This window comes from Ammospiza caudacuta, chromosome 30 (assembly GCF_027887145.1).
Source record: "Ammospiza caudacuta isolate bAmmCau1 chromosome 30, bAmmCau1.pri, whole genome shotgun sequence".
NCBI classification, from domain to species: Eukaryota; Metazoa; Chordata; class Aves; order Passeriformes; family Passerellidae; genus Ammospiza; species Ammospiza caudacuta.
In genome coordinates, this window is record NC_080622.1 from 4,242,898 (window position 1) to 4,262,741 (window position 19,844).

A 19,844-nucleotide genomic window follows, 5' to 3' on the forward strand; every position below is an offset into this window, starting at 1 on the left:
GAGGCCGGGCGGTGATAGCGGGGAGCGGGAGCGGCCCCGGGGCCCGGGGAGCCCCCGGCGGCCCCATGAAGGAACCGGACGCCATCAAACTCTTCGTGGGGCAGATCCCGCGGCACCTGGAGGAGAAGGACCTGAAACCGATTTTTGAGCAATTCGGCAAAATCTACGAGCTCACCGTCATCAAGGACAAGTACACCGGCATGCACAAAGGTACCGGAACCGGCAACCGGCAACCGGGGATGGGCAAAGGCAACGGGCAGCGGGAACGGGGCAGGGGCGGCCCGGGCAGCGGGGGTGGGTGCGGGGCACGGGCACGGGGGTGTGGGGAGAGCCCCGGGATTCGGCCACCGGTACCGGGAATGGGCCCCGGTAACGGGATTAACTCGGGGATGTGGCCCCCGGTACCGGGAACAGCTCCAAATACCGGGATCAGCCCCAGGATGTGGCTCCCCCGTACTGAGAGCAGCCCCCGGTACCGGGATTAGCCCCGGGATGTGGCCCCCGTTACTGGGAATGACTCCGGGTACCGGGATTAGCCCCGGGATGTGGCCCCCGGTACCGGGAATGGCCTCGTGATGTGGCTCCCAGCACCAGGAACAGCTCCCGGCACCGGGAACACCCCCAGGATTTGTCCCCCAGTACCAGGAACAGCCCCCGGTACCGGGAATAGCTCCCAGGATGAGAAATAGCCCTGGGATTCAGCCCCCGGTACCGGGAATAGCCCCAGAAACCGGGATCAGCCCCGGGAGATGGCCCCGGTACCGGGACCGGCCTTGTGATACAGCTCCCGGTACTGGGAACAGCCCCCAGCACCGGGAATAGCCCCGGGATCCAGCCCCGGTACCGGGAGCAGCCCCGTGCACGGCCTCCAGCACCAAGAACAGCTCCCGGTACCGGGAACAGCTCCCAGCACCGGGGATGGCCCTGTGACACAGCCCCGGTACCGGGAACAGCCCCGGGATGGAGTCCCCGGGACTGGGAATGGCCACCGGCACCGGGAACAGCTCCCAGTACCGGGAGTGGCCCCAGGATACGGCCCCAGTACCGGGAACAGCCACTGGCACCGGGATTAGCACCGTGATACGGCCTGGGGTACCGGGAACAGCCCCGGGTACAACCGAGGGCACCGGGAACAGCCCCCGGTACCGGGAACAGCCCCAGGTACAACCGAGGGCACCGGGAACAGCCCCCGGTACCGGGAACAGCCCCAGGTACAACCGAGGGCACCGGGAACAGCCCCACAAACAGTCCCAGATACAACCGAGGGCCTCGGTACCGGGAACAGCTCCCGGTAACCGGAACAGCCCCGGCCTTGGAAACCACTCCAGATCCAACCTCCGGTACCGGGAACAGCCCCACGAACGGTACCGGTACAACCACAGGAACTGGGAACAGCCCCCAAAACAGCCCCTGGTACTGGGAACAGCCCCGGGTACAACCGAGGGCACCGGGAACAGCCCCCGGTACCAGGAACAGCCTCACAAACGGTACCGGTACAACCGAGAGCACCGGGAACAGCCGCAGGCCTTGAGCAACACCCACAGCTCAGCCTACAGCCGCAGGCCCTGGGTACAGCCGAGGGCACCGGGAACAGCCACAGCCCCCAGCCCAGCCGGGGTGCCCCGTGTCAGGGTGTTGTACCCCGTGTGCTGGGGCTGTGGGGTGTTGGTGTCAGCTGTGGGGTGTTGTGTCTGGCTGTTGTTGGGCTGGTTTTTGTGGTTTTGGGGCTGGTTCTTGGGCTGTTGTTGTTGGGGTGTTGCTGTTGTTACTGGGGTGTTGTTGGGCTGGTTTTTTGCCGGGCTGTTGTTGCTGGGGTGTTGTTGTTAGGCGCTGTTTGGGTGTTGTTGTTGGGCTGTTGCTGTTGTTGCTGAGGTGTTGTTGTTAGGTGCTGTTGGGGTGTTGTTGTTTGGGTGTTGCTGGGGAGCTGTGCCCGGCTGCTGTTGGGCTGTTGTTGGGGTGTTGTTGTTGGGCTGTTGTGCCAGCTGTGTGCAGCAGTTCCAGGCCCTGCCGGGTGTTGTTTCGGGTGTCGGGTGTCACATGGGTGCCCCTCCAGGTGACACCCAGCCCTGGGGGTGTCCGGCTGTTGTGTTGAGTGTTGTTTTGGGGTGCCAGGTGGGTGTTGTGTATCACGTGGTCACCTCATGGGTCCCTGTGAGGGTGACACCAGCTCCGGGTGTCCCTGGGGGTCTCTGGGTGTTGTTTTGGGGTGTCCAGGTGTAATTTTGGGGTTTCTGGGTGTTGTTTTGAGGTTTCCAGGTGTCATTTTGGGGTGCCCAGGTGTTGTTTTGGGGTGTTGTGCCTGATTTTGGGGTGTCACACGGTCACTGTGTGTCCCTGGGGGTGACACCGGCTCCGGGGGTGACAGTGACAGGGCCCCGGGGGTGTCCCCAACCCCTGACCCTGTCCCCAACACCCGGAGGGGGTCCCCGAGCCCCCCAAACACCCGGCACCGAAACTGGGGGGGAACTCCGGGGGTCCTGGGGGGCCTCGGGGTCCCTGTGGGATCTTGGGGGTGTCACTGTCTCAAAATGTGGGGTCTGGGGGCTTTTGGGGGGGGATCTGGGAGCTTTGGAGGGGGGGGTCTGGGGTCTCTGGGGGTTATTTGGGGTCTGTGGGGAGATTTGGGGTGTCTGGGGGGATTTGGGGTCTGCTGGGTGGTGTGAGGGGGCCTCTGGGGTCTCTGGGGGTTATTTGGGGTCTCTGGGGAGATTCGGGGTCTCTGGGGGGATTTCTGGGAGGATTTGGGGTCTCTGGGGGTTATTTTGGGTTTATGGCACTGTGGGTGTTCTGGGGGGGGGGGTCCCACCAATTCTGGGGCTCTCTGGTCACTCCAGACCCCTCCATCCGGGGGTGAGGACACCTCGGGGGTCCCCCTGACGCCCCCCGACCCCTTTTTTTGCCCCCAGGATGCGCCTTCCTGACCTACTGCGCCCGCGAGTCGGCCCTGAAGGCCCAGAGCGCCCTGCACGAGCAGAAAACCCTGCCGGGGGTGAGTGGGGGGCGTGGGGACCCCCCCCGAGGCACCCCCAAATCCCCACTGTGAGCCCCCAGCCCGGGACACCCCAAAATCCCCCATAAACCCCCTGAAAATAACAGTGAAATCCCAAAAATCACACTGAAACCACCCAAAAATCACAGTGAAATCCCAAAAATCACACTGAAACCACCCAAAAATCACCCAGAAACCAACCAGAAAATCACCCTTAAATGCCCCCAAATCACCCCTAAATATTACCCTGAAACCCCCCCAAAAATCACACTGAAACTACCCAAAAAGCAATTATAAGCCCCTCAAAAAAATCACCCTTAAATCCCCCAAAATCACCCCTAAAAATTACCCTGAAACCCCCCCAAAATCACCCTCAAATCCCCCAAAAATCCCTGTAAATACCCCAAAATCACCCCTAAAAATTGCCCAGAAACCCCTTAAATATCAGCCCTAAATCTCCCAAAAATCACCACAAAATCCCTTAAATATCATTCTTAAATCCCCAAAAATCACCCCTCAAAATTACCCTGAAACCCCCTCAAAATTGCCCTGAAATCCCCCCAAAAATCACTCTGAAATTCCTCAAAAAAATCACCCCTAAAAATTACCCTGAAGCCCCCTAAAAATCACCCTGAAACCCCCCAAAAATCAGCCCTAAATCCCTCCAAAAGTCACCATAAAACCCCATAAAAATTCCCCCTGTATCCCCCCAAAAACCGCCCTGAAACCCCTTTAAAAATCACCCTTAATTCCCGAAATTCACCCCTAAAAATTACCCTGAAAACCCCCCCAAATTACCATGAAACCCCCCAAAATCGCCCAAAAATCACCCCAAAATCCACCCAAAAAATCACCACAAAACCCCTTAAAAATCACCCAAAATCCCCCCAAAAATCCCCTCCCACCCCCCATTTCAGGACCACCCCATCCCCCACTACGGGAGGGATTTTGGGGGGCCAGGGGCTCCCCCGAACATGCGGGGGGTGTTTAATTAGCGCCGCTAATGAGGGCCCGGCGCTAATGAAGCGCGGCCGGGCGGGCACGGAGACAACAAAGCCCCGAATTTGGGGGGGGGGGGTCCTGAAATCCCGGTGCCCCCCACCCCCAATTAATTTTTGGGGGGTGCTCCCACCTCTCATCCCTCTCCCAAACTGATTTTGGGGGGGTTTGAGATTTTCTGGGTGGGATAAAAGGCGGGGGGGGGGGGGGGGGGGGAAATGAGGGAATTTGGGGGTCCCTAAAGTGGGGAGGGGTCTCAGGGCGCGCCCCCCACGCGCGTGTCCCGCCAGGCCCGGGGGGGATTTGGCTTGGCCGGGATAATCCCGGGATTTGGGGCCGTAAATCCGGGGGGGGGGGATTTGGGGTGGGGGGGTTGGTTTGGATGGGGGTTTTATTTTTGGGGGGGGGGGGGGGGATTAAGGCCGGCCCCGCCCCAGCAGCTGCGCTGGGAATTTGGGGAGGGGGCGTCACCCTCAGCGCTGCGCTGAGCACGGGGGGGTCCCGGTGTGGTTTGGGGGGGGGTTTGGGGGCTTTGTTTGCGCCCCCCCCCCCTCTTTGTGCGTGTCCCCCCCCCCCCACTCTGGGTTGATCCAACGCGTGGGGGGGATTAGGGGGGGATTAACGCCCCCCGCCCCCACCCGGGGGGGGCATTTCCAGCGCCATCTGGGGCTCATTGAGGGGGGGGGGTTTCGGGGGGGGGGGGGGGGCGGGGGGCACCTTCGCTTTCGGCGGCGAAAGGAACGCGCGGGGTCAGCCGGGGATGGACCCGCCCCCAAATCGTCCCTCCCCGCCCCCCCCCCTTCAGCAAAATGCCCGAATTCCCCCCAAATCCCGCCAAAATGGGGCACGGCCGCCCCTCCCCCACACCCTGAGGTGGGGTCGGGGTCACACCAGGCCTGGGGGGGGGGGGTGGGGGTGGGGGGGGGTCTCCTCCTCTTCCCCCCTCCCCAAATCTCCATCCCCGCCCCCCCCCCCCATCCCCATCCCCATCCCCATCCCCGTCATTGTTTATCGCGAGCGCTGATGACGTCAGCGGCGTTGCCGGGCAACGGCGATGGTAAATTGGGGATGAGTGGGCGGTTGCCATGGAGCGGAGCCGGCCGTTGCCATGGCAACCGCGCATCTGCGCCCTCCCCCCCCCCCCCCCCCCGCCCCGTTCCTCTGGGGGGTTCCGGGGTGGGGGGGGGGGGAGGGGCGGGGTTGGGTCCATTCTCCCCCCCCCCCCCAATTAACGCAGGGAGGGGGAGGGGCGCTCATTAACGCGGCCCCCGCTCCCCCCCCCCCGGGCAGCGGCTCCCGTTGCCAGGTAACGGGATGCAGGCCCGGCGTTGCTATGGCGACCCGAGCATCTTTGGGGGGTTCGGGACGCTCTGAGGGGGTGGGGGAGGTGCTGGGGGGGTCGGGGGGGGTCTCGGTGGTCTCTGTGTGTCCCCAACCCCCCCCGTTCCCCTCCCCCCCCCAGATGAACCGGCCCATCCAGGTGAAGCCGGCGGACAGTGAGAGCCGAGGAGGTACCGCCCCCAAAAATGCCCCAAATCACCCCTAAAATCCCACAAAATCACCCCAAATTCCCCACCCAAATCCCCCGGAACCTTCCCCCAAATCACCCCCAAACTCACCCACACCACCCTGTCCCCAAACCCCGGTGTCCCCAAATTGCCCCAAGGCCACCCCACGTCTGTCCCTGTCCCCTCTGGGGTGTCCCTGCATGTCCCCGTTCCCAGGAGCTGTCACCCTGTTCCCATTCCCAATGTCCCCATCCCATCCCCGTGTCCCCATCCGATGTCCCCACCCCACCCTTCCTGCAGTGTCACACCCCTCTGCGTGGCACTGTCCCCCTGCCAGTGTCCCGGTGCCACCTGTGGTGTCCTGGTGTCCGTGTCCCCATGCTGGTGTCCCCCTGCTCATGTGCCAGTGCCACCTGCAGTGTCCTAATGCCACTTGTGGTGTCCCTGTGGCTGTGCCCTCGTGCCTGTGTCCTCATGAGGGTGTCCCTGTGCCCATGTCCCAGTGCCCGTGTCCCCATGGCCATGTCCCAATGCCACCTGTGGTGTCCCTGTGTCCCTGTCCCCGTGCCCATGTCCCAATGCCACCTGTGGTGTCCTGATGCCCCTGTCCCTGTGCCCATGTCCTGATGCCACCCCCGGTGTCCCCATGCCCATGTCCCTGTCCCCCTGACCCTGTCCCAGTGCCACCCGCGGTGTCCCTGTGCCCTTGTCCCCATGCCCATGTCCCAATGCCACTGGCAGTGTCCCAGTGCCACACACGGTGTCCCCGTGTCCCTGTGCCCCTGTCCCAGTGCCACCCACAGTGTCCCTGTGTCCCTGTCCCCCTGCCCCTGTCCCAGTGCCACCCGCGGTGTCCCAGTGCCCATGTCCCCATGGCTGTCCCTGCCCATGTCCCTGTGCCCCTGTGCCCATGACAGTGTCCCCATACCCATGTCCCAATGCCACCTGCAGTGTCCCCATGTCCCTGTGCCCCTGTCCCTGTGCCCGAGTCCCCACGTCCCCCTGCCCCAATGCCACCTGTGGTGTCCCCATGGCTGTGTCTCCCCGCCCATGTCCCAGTGCCACCTGCGGTGTCCCCATGTCCCGATGCCACCCGCGGTGTCCCCGTGCCCCTGTCCCCATGCCCATGTCCTGGTGCCCATGTCCAGTTCAGGGTGGTGTCCTGGTGCTCGTGTCCCCATGCCCGTGTCCCCATGCCCATATCCCCGTTCCCATGTCCCAGTGCCACCCACGGTCTCCCAATGCCACCTGCAGTGTCCCCCTGCCCACGTCCCGGTGCCCATGTCCCACTGCCAGTGTCCCAGCACCACCCACGGTGTCCCCGTGCCCATGTCCCCATGCCCATGTCCCAGTGCCCATGTCCAGTTCAGGGTGGTGTCCTGGTGCTCGTGTCCCCATGCCCATGTCCCAATGCCACCTGTGGTGTCCTGCTGCCCACGTCCCGGTGCCCATGTCCCTCTGCCAGTGTCCCAGCACCACCCACGGTGTCCCCATGCCCATGTCCCCATGGTGGTGTCCCCGTGCCCATGTCCCACTGCCATGCCAGCTGTCCCGACGCCATCCGCAGTGTCCTTGTTCCCATGTCCCCCCGCCCATGTCCCAGTGCCACCCGCGGTGTCCCCATGTCCCTGTCCCCATGCCCATGTCCCAGTGCCACCTGTGGTGTCCTGCTGCCCATGTCCTGGTGCCCATGTCCCACTGCCAGTGTCCCAGCACCACCCACGGTGTCCCCATGCCCATGTCCCAATGCCACCTGCAGTGTCCTGCTGCCCATGTCCCGGTGCCCATGTCCCACTGCCATGCCAGCTGTCCCGACGCCATCCGCAGTGTCCGTGTTCCCATGTCCCCGTGCCCATGTCCCAGCGCCACCCGCGGTGTCCCCGCGCCCCTGTCCCCGTGCCCATGTCCCGATGTCACCGTGGCCGTCCCGCAGAGGACCGGAAGCTCTTTGTGGGGATGCTGAGCAAGCAGCAGGCGGACGAGGACGTGCGCAAGATGTTCGAGCCCTTCGGCACCATCGACGAGTGCACGGTGCTGCGCGGGCCCGACGGCACCAGCAAAGGTGGGGGGACACGGCGGGGACACGGGGGGACACCCCGGGGTGGGCGGGGTCACTTGGGGGTCCTGGGGGGTCCCACGGGGGTCACCGGGGCACTGGGACACGGCACGGGGACATGGGCATGGGGACATGGGCACAGGGACACTGCAGGTGGCACTGGGACACGGCATGGGGACATGGCCATGGGGACATGGGCACAGGGACACTGCAGGTGGCACTGGGACACGGCATGGGGACATGGGCATGGGGACATGGCCATGGGGACAAGAGCACAGGGACACCGCAGGTGGCACTGCGATACGGCATGGGGACATGGGCACGGGGACAAGAGCACAGGGACACCGCAGGTGGCACTGGGACACGGCATGGGGACATGGCCATGGGGACATGGGCACAGGGACACTGCAGGTGGCACTGGGACATGGGCATGGGGACATGGGCATGGGGACAAGAGCACAGGGACACTGCAGGTGGCACTGGGACACGGCATGGGGACATGGGCATGGGGACATGGCTACAGGGACACTGCAGGTGGCACTGCGATATGGCATGGGGACATGGGCACAGGGACAAGAGCACAGGGACACCGCAGGTGGCACTGCGATACGGCACGGGGACATGGGCACAGGGACAAGAGCACAGGGACACCGCAGGTGGCACTGGGACACGGCATGGGGACATGGCCATGGGGACATGGGCACAGGGACACTGCAGGTGGCACTGGGACATGGGCATGGGGACATGGGCATGGGGACAAGAGCACAGGGACACTGCAGGTGGCACTGGGACACGGCATGGGGACATGGGCATGGGGACATGGCTACAGGGACACTGCAGGTGGCACTGCGATATGGCATGGGGACATGGGCACAGGGACAAGAGCACAGGAACACCGCAGGTGGCACTGGGACACGGCATGGGGACATGGGCATGGGGACATGGGCACAGGGACACCGCAGGTGGCACTGGGACACGGCATGGGGACATGGGCATGGGGACATGGCTACAGGGACACTGCAGGTGGCACTGGGACACGGCATGGGGACATGGGCATGGGGATATGGCCATGGGGACATGGGCACGGGGACATGGGCACAGGGTCACCATAATGAGGACATGGACACAGGGGGCACAGGCACAGGGACATCTCAGGTGGCACTGGGACATGGGCAGGGGGACATGGGCACAGGGACAAAAGCACTGGGACACCACGGGTGACACTGGGACATGGGCATGGAGTAATGGTCATGGGGACAGGGGCACAGGGACACCATCATGGGGACACGGGCACAAGGGCATGGGCACAGGGACACCTCAGGTGTCATTGGGACATGGCCATGGGGACATGGGCGCACGGACAAGAGCACAGGGACATGGGCACAGGGACACTGTCATGAGGACACGGGCACAAGGGCACGGGCACAGGGACACTGCAGGTGGTGTCAGGACACCGCAGGTGGCACTAGGACACGGGCAGGGGGACACTGTCATCAGGACACTGTCGTGGGCATGGGGACACTGTGGGTGGCACCAGGACATGGGCAAGGGGACACCATCATGGGGACATGGGCATGGGGGCAAAGGCACAGGGACACCGTGGGTGGCACTGGGACACTGCACTGGGACAGGGGCATGGGGACACTGCAGGTGGCAGCAGGGCACAGGGAGATCTGTGGGGCAGGGATGGGGTTCAGGGGGAGCACGGCAGGGATGGGGTTAATGGGGTTTGGGGGATCCATGGGGGTGGCACCCCCAGAGCTCCCTGGGGCTGTCATGGGGCCAATGTCCCCGATGTCCCCAATGTCCCCAATGTCCCCAGGCTGCGCCTTCGTCAAGTTCCAGAGCCACGCGGAGGCCCAGGCCGCCATCGCCGCCCTGCACGGGAGCCGCACGCTGCCGGTGAGGGACCGTCCTTGGCGCTGTCACCTGCGTTGTCACCTTTGTCACCGTCCCCTTCATTGTCCCATCACATTGTCCTCATCATCATCCCCTGCGCTGTCACCTTCAGCATCCTCTTCATCGTCCTCTTTGTCATCTCCTTCATTGTCCTCATCATTGTCCCCTTTATGGTCACCTTCGTCATCCTCTTCATTGTCTTCGTCATTGTCTCCTTCATCATCCTCTTCATTGTCCCTTTCATCATCGTCATTATTGTCCCCTTGTCCTCATCATCATCCCTTCATGGTCCCCTTCATCATCCTCATAATTGTTGTCATCCCCATTGTCACCTTCATCACCCCCATCATCCTCATCATCATGTCCTTCATCATCCTCACCGTGTCCTTTGTCACACCTTCATCATTCTCCTCATCATCCTCACCACTGTCCTCATCATCATCTCATCACCATCCTCATCACTGTCCCCATCATCCTCCCCTTCATCTCCATCATCCCCTTCATCTTCTCTGCCATCATCCCACCATCATCCTCACCAGTGTCCCCATCATCATCCCACCATCATCCTCACCAGTGTCCCCATCATCATCCCACCATCATCCTCACCAGTGTCCCCATCATCAACCCCATCCTCATCCTCTTCATCACCTCCACCACCATCCTCACCCCACTACAACCCAACCATCACGCCCATCACCGCTCCACCACTGCCCCACTCTGTGTGATCCCGAATGGCCCTGACTTGACCACGAGTGACCACGAGTGACCACGAGTGACCACGAGTGACCACAAGTGACCACGAGTGGCCGCCGTGTCCCCGCAGGGCGCCTCGTCCAGCCTGGTGGTGAAGTTTGCGGACACGGAGAAGGAGCGGGGGCTGCGGCGCATGCAGCAGGTGGCCAGCCAGCTGGGCATGTTCAGCCCCATCGCCCTCCAGTTCGGCGCCTACAGCGCCTACACGCAGGCGGTACGGGGACTGGGGACACTGGGGACACTGGGGACATTGGGGACAATGGGGACATTGGGGACATTGGGGACATTGGGGACACTGGGGACATTGGGGACATTGGGGACACTGGGGACATTGGGGACACTGGGGACATTGGGGACATTGGGGTCACCAGCCAGCTGGGCATGTTCAGCCCCATCGCCCTCCAGTTCGGCGCCTACAGCGCCTACACGCAGGCGGTACGGGGACTGGGGACACTGGGGACACTGGGGACATTGGGGACAATGGGGACATTGGGGACATTGGGGACATTGGGGACACTGGGGACATTGGGGACATTGGGGACACTGGGGACATTGGGGACACTGGGGACATTGGGGACATTGGGGTCACCAGCCAGCTGGGCATGTTCAGCCCCATCGCCCTCCAGTTCGGCGCCTACAGCGCCTACACGCAGGCGGTACGGGGACTGGGGACACTGGGGACATTGGGGACATTGGGGACACTGGGGACATTGGGGACAATGGGGACATTGGGGACAATGGAGACATTGGGTACATTGGGGTCACCAGCCAGCTGGGCATGTTCAGCCCCATCGCCCTCCAGTTCGGCGCCTACACGCAGGCGGTATGGGGACTGGGGACACTGGGGACACTGGGGACACTGGGAGGGACTGGGGATGTTGGGGGGATTGAGGACACTGGGGACACTGGGGGGATCATGGGGAAGGGGATAGGACCCCTCAAAATCCAGCCTGACGTGGTTGGGGTGATGGGAGGGGATGGACACCGAGGTGACATCCATGGGGACACGCTGGTCCTGGATGGGACACTGGGGTGACATCTATGGGGACATGCTGGTCCCACGCCCCGGGGTGTTGGTGGCACTGGGGTGACATCCATGGGGAGACACTGGTCCTGGGGGTGACGTCCATGGGGACATGCTGGTCCTGGATGGGACATTGGGGTGACATCTATGGGGAGATGCTGGTTCCATGTCCCGGGGTGTTGGTGGCACCAGGGTGGGTTCCCGGGGTGTTGGTGGCACCAGGGTGGGTTCCCGGGGTGTTGGTGGCTCCCGGGGCGGCAGTGGCCGCGGTGGCCGCGCGGTGCCAGGCGTGTCCCCACAGCTGATGCAGCAGCAGGCGGCCCTGGTGGCCGCGCACTCGGCCTACCTCAGCCCCATGGCCACCATGGCCGTCCAGATGCAGCACATGGGCACGGTCAACCCCAACGGGCTCATCGCCACCCCCCTGCCACCCTCCTCAGGTAACGGGGACAGGGGGACAGCGGGGAGGACATGGGGATGGGGGGCAGCAGGGATGGGGACAATGGGGAGGGACACCTGGGATGGCACATGGGATATGGGGGGACACCAGGTAACGGGGACACCATGGAGGGGATGGGGACAGCGGGGGTGGGATAGGGACACCATGGATGGGACATGAGATATGGGGGGACACCATGGATGGAATGGGGACACCAGGGATGGGGACACCATGGATGGGACATCAGGAATAGAAACACCATGGATGGGGTATGGGATACAGGGGGACACCATGGATGGGACGGGGACACCATGGATGGAACATGGGATATGGGGGGACACCATGGATGGGACGGGGACACTCAACCTCCACCGCATGGAGGGTTCCCCACCCTTCAGGGTCACAGTCCCGGTGTCCCCGTGGTGTTCCCCGTGCTGTCCCGGCTCTGTCCCGGTGCTGTCCCGGCTCTGTCCCGGCGCTGTCCCGGCGCTGTCCCGGCGCTGTCCCGGTGCTGTCCCGGTGCTGTCCCGGCGCTGTCCCGGCGCTGTCCCGGCGCTGTCCCGGCTCTGTCCCGGCGCTGTCCCGGCGCTGTCCCGGTGCTGTCCCGGCTCTGTCCCGGCGCTGTCCCGGCGCTGTCCCGGTGCTGTCCCGGCGCTGTCCCGGCGCTGTCCCGGTGCTGTCCCGGCGCTGTCCCGGCGCTGTCCCGGTGCTGTCCCGGTGCTGTCCCGGTGCTGACCCGGCTCTGGCCGTTTCTCCCCAGGAACCAGCACCCCCCCGGCCATGGCGGCCACCCCCGTCCCGGCCATCGCGGCCCCGCTGAGCGTCAACGGCTACAGCCCCGTGCCCGCGCAGCCCGCGGGACCCCCCGCCCCCGACGCCGTCTACGCCGGGGGGGTCCCCCCCTTCCCAGGTGCCCCCCGACCCCTCCCCGGCCCCCCGAGCCCCGCCGGGCCCCCCCCTAACCCCCCCTGTGCCCCCAGCCCAGAGCCCCGCGGCCCCCGGGGACCCCCTGCAGCAGGCGTACGCGGGCATGCAGCACTACACTGGTGCGTACTGGGGGCACTGGGAGAGGGGGGGTGTGGTACTGGGGGGCACTGGGAGGGGCCGGGGGGTTGTTGTGTGGCACTGGGAGGGACTGGGGGGTAATGGGAGAGGGGGTGTGTGGTACTGGGGGGCACTGGGAAGGCACTGGGAGGGCACTGGGAGGGGGTTCTGTGGTACTGGGGGGCACTGGGAAGGACTGGGAGGGCACTGGGAGGCGGGGTGTGGTACTGGGGGGCACTGGGAGGGGCTGGGGGGTTGTTGTGTGGCACTGGGAAGGACTGGGAGGGACTGGGAGAGGGGGTGTGTGGTACTGGGGGGCACTGGGAGGGCACTGGGAGGGGGTTCTGTGGTACTGGGGGGCACTGGGAGGGACTGGGAGGGCACTGGGAGGGGGTTCTGTGGTACTGGGGGGCACTGGGAGGGACTGGGGGGTTGTTGCGTGGCATTGGGGGCACTGGGAGGAACTGGGGGGTCACTGGGAGGGCACTGGGGGGTAACGGGCGGGGGTTGTGTAGTACTGGGGGGCACTGGGGGGCACTGGGAGGGCACTGGGAGGGCACTGGGAGGGGGTTCTGTGGTACTGGGGAGCACTGGGAGGGACTGGGGGGTTGTTGTATGGCACTGGGAGGGACTGGGAGGGCAATGGGGGAGCTCTTGATGGGACTGGTTGGAACTGGGAGGGACTGGGGGGAACTGGGAGGGCAGTGGGAGGGACTGGGGGTGTGCTGTAGGGTACTGGGGGGCACTGGGAGGGTGTTGAATGGCACTGGCGTGGCACTGGCGTCACTGGTGGCTTTGGGAGGGTGTTGTATGGCACTGGGCGGGCACTGGGGTGGCACCGGTGGCACCAATGTCCCCGGTGACCCCGTGCCCCCCGTGCCCCCCGTGCCCCCAGCCGCGTACCCGGCCGCCTACGGGCTGGTGAGCCCGGCCTTCGCCCCCCCGGGACCCCTGCTCGCCCCCCCGCCCCCCCCGCAGCAGCAGCAGCGTGAAGGTGAGACCCCCCCTGGGACCCCCCAAAACTCCCCGGGCCCCTGAGACCCCCCCGGGACCCCCCAAAACTCCCTGGGACACCCGACACCCCCCAGAACCCCCCGATATCCCTGAGACAACCCCTCCCAAAACTCCTCAAGACGCTCAAAATGTCCTGGGACACCCAAACCTACCCCAGGGCCCCAAAACTGAGACTTGGGACCCCAAAATCAGAGCTGTGAACCCAAAGCAGGAGGCAGGTTTGGGTTGAGAGCCCTGGTTTTGGGGTCCATGTCTGGTTTTGGGTCAAGAGCCCTGGGTTTTGGGGTCTGTGCTGGTTTTGGGTTGAAAGCCCCTTTTTTGGGGTACTGTGTCCATTTCGGGTTGGCAGCTCTAGTTTTGGGGTCCGTGTCAGTTTTGGGTTAAGACCCCCAGCTTTGGGGTCTGGTCAGTTTTGGGTTGGCAGGCCTGGTTTTGAGGTCTCGTGTTGGGTTTGGGTTAAGAGCCCTGGTTTTGGGGTGCTGTGGCCATTTTGGGTTGAGAGCCCGGGTTTTTTGGGGTCCCATGTTGGGTTGGTTTTGGCAGTCCCGGTTTTGGGGTGCTGTGTCCATTTTGGGTTGGCAGCCCCAGTTTTGGGGTCCGTGTCAGTTTTGGGTTAAGACCCCCAGTTTTGGGGTCCCATGTCCGGTTTGGTTTGGCAGCCCCAGTTTTGGGGTCCTGTGTCTGGTCTGGGTTGGCAGCCCCAGTTTTGGGATCTGTGTCCATCTTGGGTTGAAAGCTCGGGTTTTTTGGGGTCCGTGTCCGGTTTGGTTTGGCAGCCCCAGTTTTGGGGTCAGTGTCAGTTTTGGGTTAAGACCCCCAGTTTTGGGGTCCTGTGTCTGGTCTGGGTTGGCAGCCCCGGTTTTGCGGTCCCATGTTGGGGTTGGGTTGGCAGCCCCAGTTTTGGGATCTGTGTCCATTTTGGGGTCCCGGGTTTTTTGGGGTCCCGTGTCTGGTTTGGTTTGGCAGCCCTGGCTGTGGGGTCAGTGTCAGTTTTGGTTTGGCAGCCCCAGTTTTGGGGTCCCGTGTCTGGTTTGGGTTGGCAGCCTGGGTTTTTTGGGGTCCCGTGTCGGGTTTGGTTTGGCAGCCCCGGTGGTGGGGTCCGGTCAGTTTTGGGTTGGCAGCCCCAGTTTTGGGATCTGTGTCCATTTTGGGTTGAAAGCCTGGGTTTTGGGGTTTGGTTTGGCAGCCCCGGTTGTGGGGTCCGGTCGGTTTTGGGGACGCAGTCCCAGGTGTGACCCCGCTCCCTCCGCAGGCCCCGAGGGCTGTAACATCTTCATCTACCACCTGCCCCAGGAGTTCGCCGACACCGAGATCCTGCAGATGTTCCTCCCCTTCGGCAACGTCATCTCCGCCAAGGTCTTCGTGGACAGGGCCACCAACCAGAGCAAGTGCTTCGGTAGGGACATGGGACAATGGGGACATTGGGGACATCGGGGACATTGGGCATATTGGGGACACTGGGGACAATGGGGACATTGGGGATAATGGGGACATCAGGGACATTGGGGACAGTGAGGATATCAGGGACATCAGGGACAAGGGAGATATTGGTGATAATGGGGAAATTGGGGCAATGGGGACAGTGGGGACATCGGGGACAACAGGAACATTGGGGACAATGGTGATAATGGGGACATTGGGGGAATTTGGGACGTTGGGGACATTGGGCGTATTGGGGACAATGGGGACATGGCGGTATTGGGATATGGGATAGGCAATGTGGGATATGGGGCACCGGGGACATTGGGATATAGAGACACGGGGACAGTGTCCCCAAATCCTCCATGTCCTTCATGTCCTCCATGTCCCCATATCCCCATGATGTCCCCGTGTCCCCACACCCCCCCGATGTCCCCGCAGGCTTCGTGAGCTTTGACAACCCCGCGAGCGCCCAGGCCGCCATCCAGGCCATGAACGGCTTCCAGATCGGGATGAAGCGGCTCAAGGTGCAGCTCAAGAGGCCCAAAGACGCCAACCGGCCCTACTGAGCCCGGTGAGACCCCCGGGACCCCCGGGACACCCTCAGGACCCTCTGGGACATCTCCAGGACACACCTGGGATTATCTGGGACCCCCTAAGATGCCCTGGGACAAACCCAGGACCCCCTGGGACACCCTGGGACCATCTGAGACCCCCTGGGACCCCTCCAGGACACCCCTGGGGGATCCTCAGGACCACCTGGGACACCCAGGACACCCCTGGGACCATCTGGGACACCCCTGGGACCCCCTGGGACCCCCTGGGACACCCCTGGGACACCCAGGACACCCCTGGAACCCCCTGAGATGCCCTGGGACACCCCTGGGACCATTGGGGACACCCTGGGAACCCCTGGGACACCCCCACAAGCTCCTGGGACAGGCCCATGACACCGCCGGGACACCCCTGGAACCCCTCCAGGGCTGGAAAAACCCCAGGGATCTCCTTGAGACCCCCCCAGGACCTCCCCCCAGAACTTCCCCACATCCCCCCTGGGCTGGAATGTCCCCTATTGGGATTTGGGGGGGTCTCAGGGTTTTGGGGGCACAGGAAATGCCCCCCAAGCTCTGTTTAACCCCTCCATCCCCGAATTTTCCCTCCCCAGGTCCGGAGGCTCCGGAGCAGCACCTTTGGGTGCCCCCCCATTGCAGAGCAGCCCCCCCAAACCCAGCGGTGCCCGGGGGGGTGGGGGGGGGCTCGGTCCTGCTGGGGGGGGCCCCAGACCCCCCCCCCACGCTCAGGAAGGATGGACCCCCCCTCCAGGCCCCACCCGACCCCCCCAGTCCATCCCAGTCCATCCCAGTCCATCCCAGTCCAGCCCAGTGCAAGGTGCCAGTGCCCCCCCCCACAGCAGCCACATCCACTCCGTTTTTGGGGGGTCGTGCCCACCCTGGGGGACCCCAAAAGGACCCCCCCTCATTCCCCCCCCCAGGACCCTTCTTGGGGCTTTTCTCACCAAACAGGACCAAAAGCAGCTCCAAACTGGGATTGGGGGGGGTCTCTGGGGGGGGGGGGGGTTCATGGGGGTTTTTGGGGGTCCCAAAGGGGGGGACACGGCCCCGGGGGCGCAGCGGGACCCCAACACTGCCACTGCCACCCGCTCCGCCCACAGCCTGCCTCAGTTTCCCCTCGGGATGGGCCAGCACTGGGATGGGATGGGACTGGGATGGGAATGGGATAAACTGGGACTGGGATGGGCTGATAATGGGATAGACTGGGAGTGGCAAAAATTGGTACTGGCATGGACTGGAACTGGGATAAACTGGTACTGGCATGGACTGGGACTGGGATAAACTGGTACTGGCATGGATTGGAACTGGGATAAACTGGTACTGGCATGGACTGGAATTGGGATAGAGTAGGAATGGGATAAACTGGTACTGGGATGCGCCATTACTGGGATAAACTGGTACTGGGATGGACTGGGACTGGGATGGACTGGGACTGGGATGGATCAGCACTGGGCTGTTCCATCACTTGGATGCTCTGGCACCGGGATGATCCCACACCGAGATGTTCCCACACTGGAATGTTCCACACTGGGATGTTCCATACTGGGATGTTCCACACTGGGATATTTCATACTGGGATGTTCCATATTGGGATGTTCCATACTGGGATGCTCCATACTGGGATGCTCCATACTGGGATGCTCCATACTGGGATGTTCCACACTGGGATATCCCACACTGGGATATCCCACACTGGGATATTTCATACTGGGATGTTCCACACTGGGATGTTCCATACTGGGATGTTCCATACTGGGATGCTCCATACTGGGATGTTCCATACTGGGATGCTCCATACTGGGATGCTCCATACTGGGATACTCCATACTGGGATGCTCCATACTGGGATATTCCACACTGGGATGTTCCATACTGGGATGCTCCATACTGGGATATTCCACACTGGGATATTCCACACTGGGATATTTCATACTGGGATGTTCCATACTGGGATGCTCCATACTGGGATGCTCCATACTGGGATGTTCCATACTGGGATGTTCCATACTGGGATGCTCCATACTGGGATGCTCCATACTGGGATGCTCCATACTGGGATGTTCCACACTGGGATGCACCAGCCCCGCTCTGGTCCAGCACTGGGATGCTCCATCCTGGGATGTTCTGACACTGGGACGCTCTGGGACCAGGACGCTCCGATACCAGAATGTTCCACCACGGGGATGCTCTGATACTGGGATGATCCCACAGCAGAAGATCCCAGAGCAGGGAGATCCCACAGAAGATCCCAAAAGAGGAGATCCCACAGCAGAGGATCCTACAGCAGATCCCACAGTGAGACACCTCACAGTGGGATGATCCCACAGCAGGACAATCCCACACAGGAGATCCCACACAGGACAATCCCACAATGGGACGCTCCAGCCCTGGGATGGTCCCACACCAGGATGCTCCAATCCAGAATGTTCCACCCTGGGGATGCTCCATTACTGGGATGCCCACAGGGATCCAGGACCAGAATTTTCCAGCACCAGAACGTTCCATCAGATGCTCCAACGTTGGAATGATCCGATCCCAGGAGGGCCCGTGGGACGCTTCAGCACCGGAATGCCCTGACCCCAGGACGTGCCCATTCCGAGATGTCCCCACTTTTGGGATGTCCCCACTTTCGGGATGTCCCCACCAGGAGCCAGATGGACACGGAGTGGCCAATCCCAAGAATTCCTGGGAACTCCAAACCAGCCAAACCCAGGGGACACCGGGGGACACCGGGAGCAGCCGGAGCGGGGACGGGGACAGGGACAGGGACACGGACACGGACACGGACACGGACAGGGACAGGGACACGGACAGGGACAGGGACAGGGACAGGGACAGGGACAGGGACACGGACAGGGACAGGGACAGGGACAGGGACACGGACACGCGGCTCCAGCCCCGAATCCCAAACCCCAAATGATCCCAAACAATCCCAAATCCGGGGGGTGCCAGCCCCCACCAGCCAAACCGGGGCCGCGTCCAGCCCGGAGCCCCCCCAGGACCCCCCCAAACCCCAACATCCCCAAACCAGTGCCCCCCAAAAACCAGTGCCCCCCAAAAACCAGTGCCCCCCAAAAACCAGTGCCCCAAACTGGGCCGGTGTCCCCAAACCAGTGCCCCAAGCACCCCCAAACTGGGACAATTCCCCCCCCACAGCCCTCCCAAGTAGGGTCAGAGCCCCCCCAGGCCCCCCAAACTGGGACAGGGCACCCCCAGACTGGGTCAGGGCACCCCCAAACTGGGTCCAATGTCCCCCCCAGGCCCCCAAACTGGGTCAGGGCACCCCCAAACTGGGTCAGGGAACCCCCAAATGGGGTCAGGGCACCCCCAAACTGGGTCCAATGTCCCCCCAGGTCCCCCAGACTGGGTCAGGGCACCCCCAAACTGGGACAGAGCACCCCCAAATGGGGTCAGGGCCCCCCAAATGGGGTCAGGGCCCCCCAAACTGGGTCCAGTGTCCCCCCCAGGCCCCCCAGACTGGGACAGGGCCCCCCAAATGGGGTCAGGGCCCCCCAAACTGTGTCCAATGTCCCCCCCAGTCCCCCCAGACTGGGACAGGGCACCCCCAGACTGAGACAGGGCACCCCCAAATGGGGTCAGGGCCCCCCCAAACTGGGTCAGAGCCCCCCAAACTGGGTCCAATGTCCCCCCAGGTCCCCCAAACTGGGTCAGGGCACCCCCAAATGGGGTCAGGGCCCCCCCAAACGGGGTCAGGGCCCCCCCAAACTGGGTCAGGGAACCCCCAAATGGGGTCAGGGCCCCCCAAACTGGGTCAGGGCCCCCCAAACTGGGACAGAGCACCCCCAAATGGGGTCAGGGCACCCCCAAACGGGGTCAGGGCACCCCCAGACTGGGTCAGGGCACCCCCAAATGGGGTCAGGGCACCCCCAAACTGGGTCCAATGTCCCCCCAGTCCCCCCAAACGGGGTCAGGGCACCCCCAGCCCCCCCAAACCCCCCTCCCAGTGCCCCCAGCCCCCCCAAACCAGTGCCCCCCCCCTTGACCCCCATCCCCACTGTACATAACGGGGGCTGTTGGGCCCCCTCCGTGTCCCCCCCATTTTGGGGGCTTTGGGACCTGCTGGGTTGATTTTGGGGGGTGGGGGGGGGGGGTGGGGGAGGGGCAGTG

The 19,844-nt window shown here is 63.4% G+C and overlaps 1 protein-coding gene across 1 annotated transcript; it reads left to right on the forward strand.

Moving 5' to 3' along the window:
- CELF3 (CUGBP Elav-like family member 3) lies at positions 1-16,540 on the forward strand. The gene is made up of 13 exons (XM_058821728.1): positions 1-210; positions 2,907-2,989; positions 5,451-5,499; positions 7,430-7,558; positions 9,375-9,454; positions 10,275-10,418; positions 11,530-11,668; positions 12,428-12,577; positions 12,648-12,713; positions 13,607-13,705; positions 14,978-15,121; positions 15,586-15,718; positions 16,310-16,540. Exons 1-12 carry the CDS (start codon positions 66-68, stop codon positions 15,711-15,713), a joined length of 1,356 nt encoding a protein of 451 aa, XP_058677711.1. The 5' UTR covers positions 1-65; the 3' UTR covers positions 15,714-15,718; positions 16,310-16,540.
- The last annotated feature ends 3,304 nt before the right edge of the window (positions 16,541-19,844 follow it).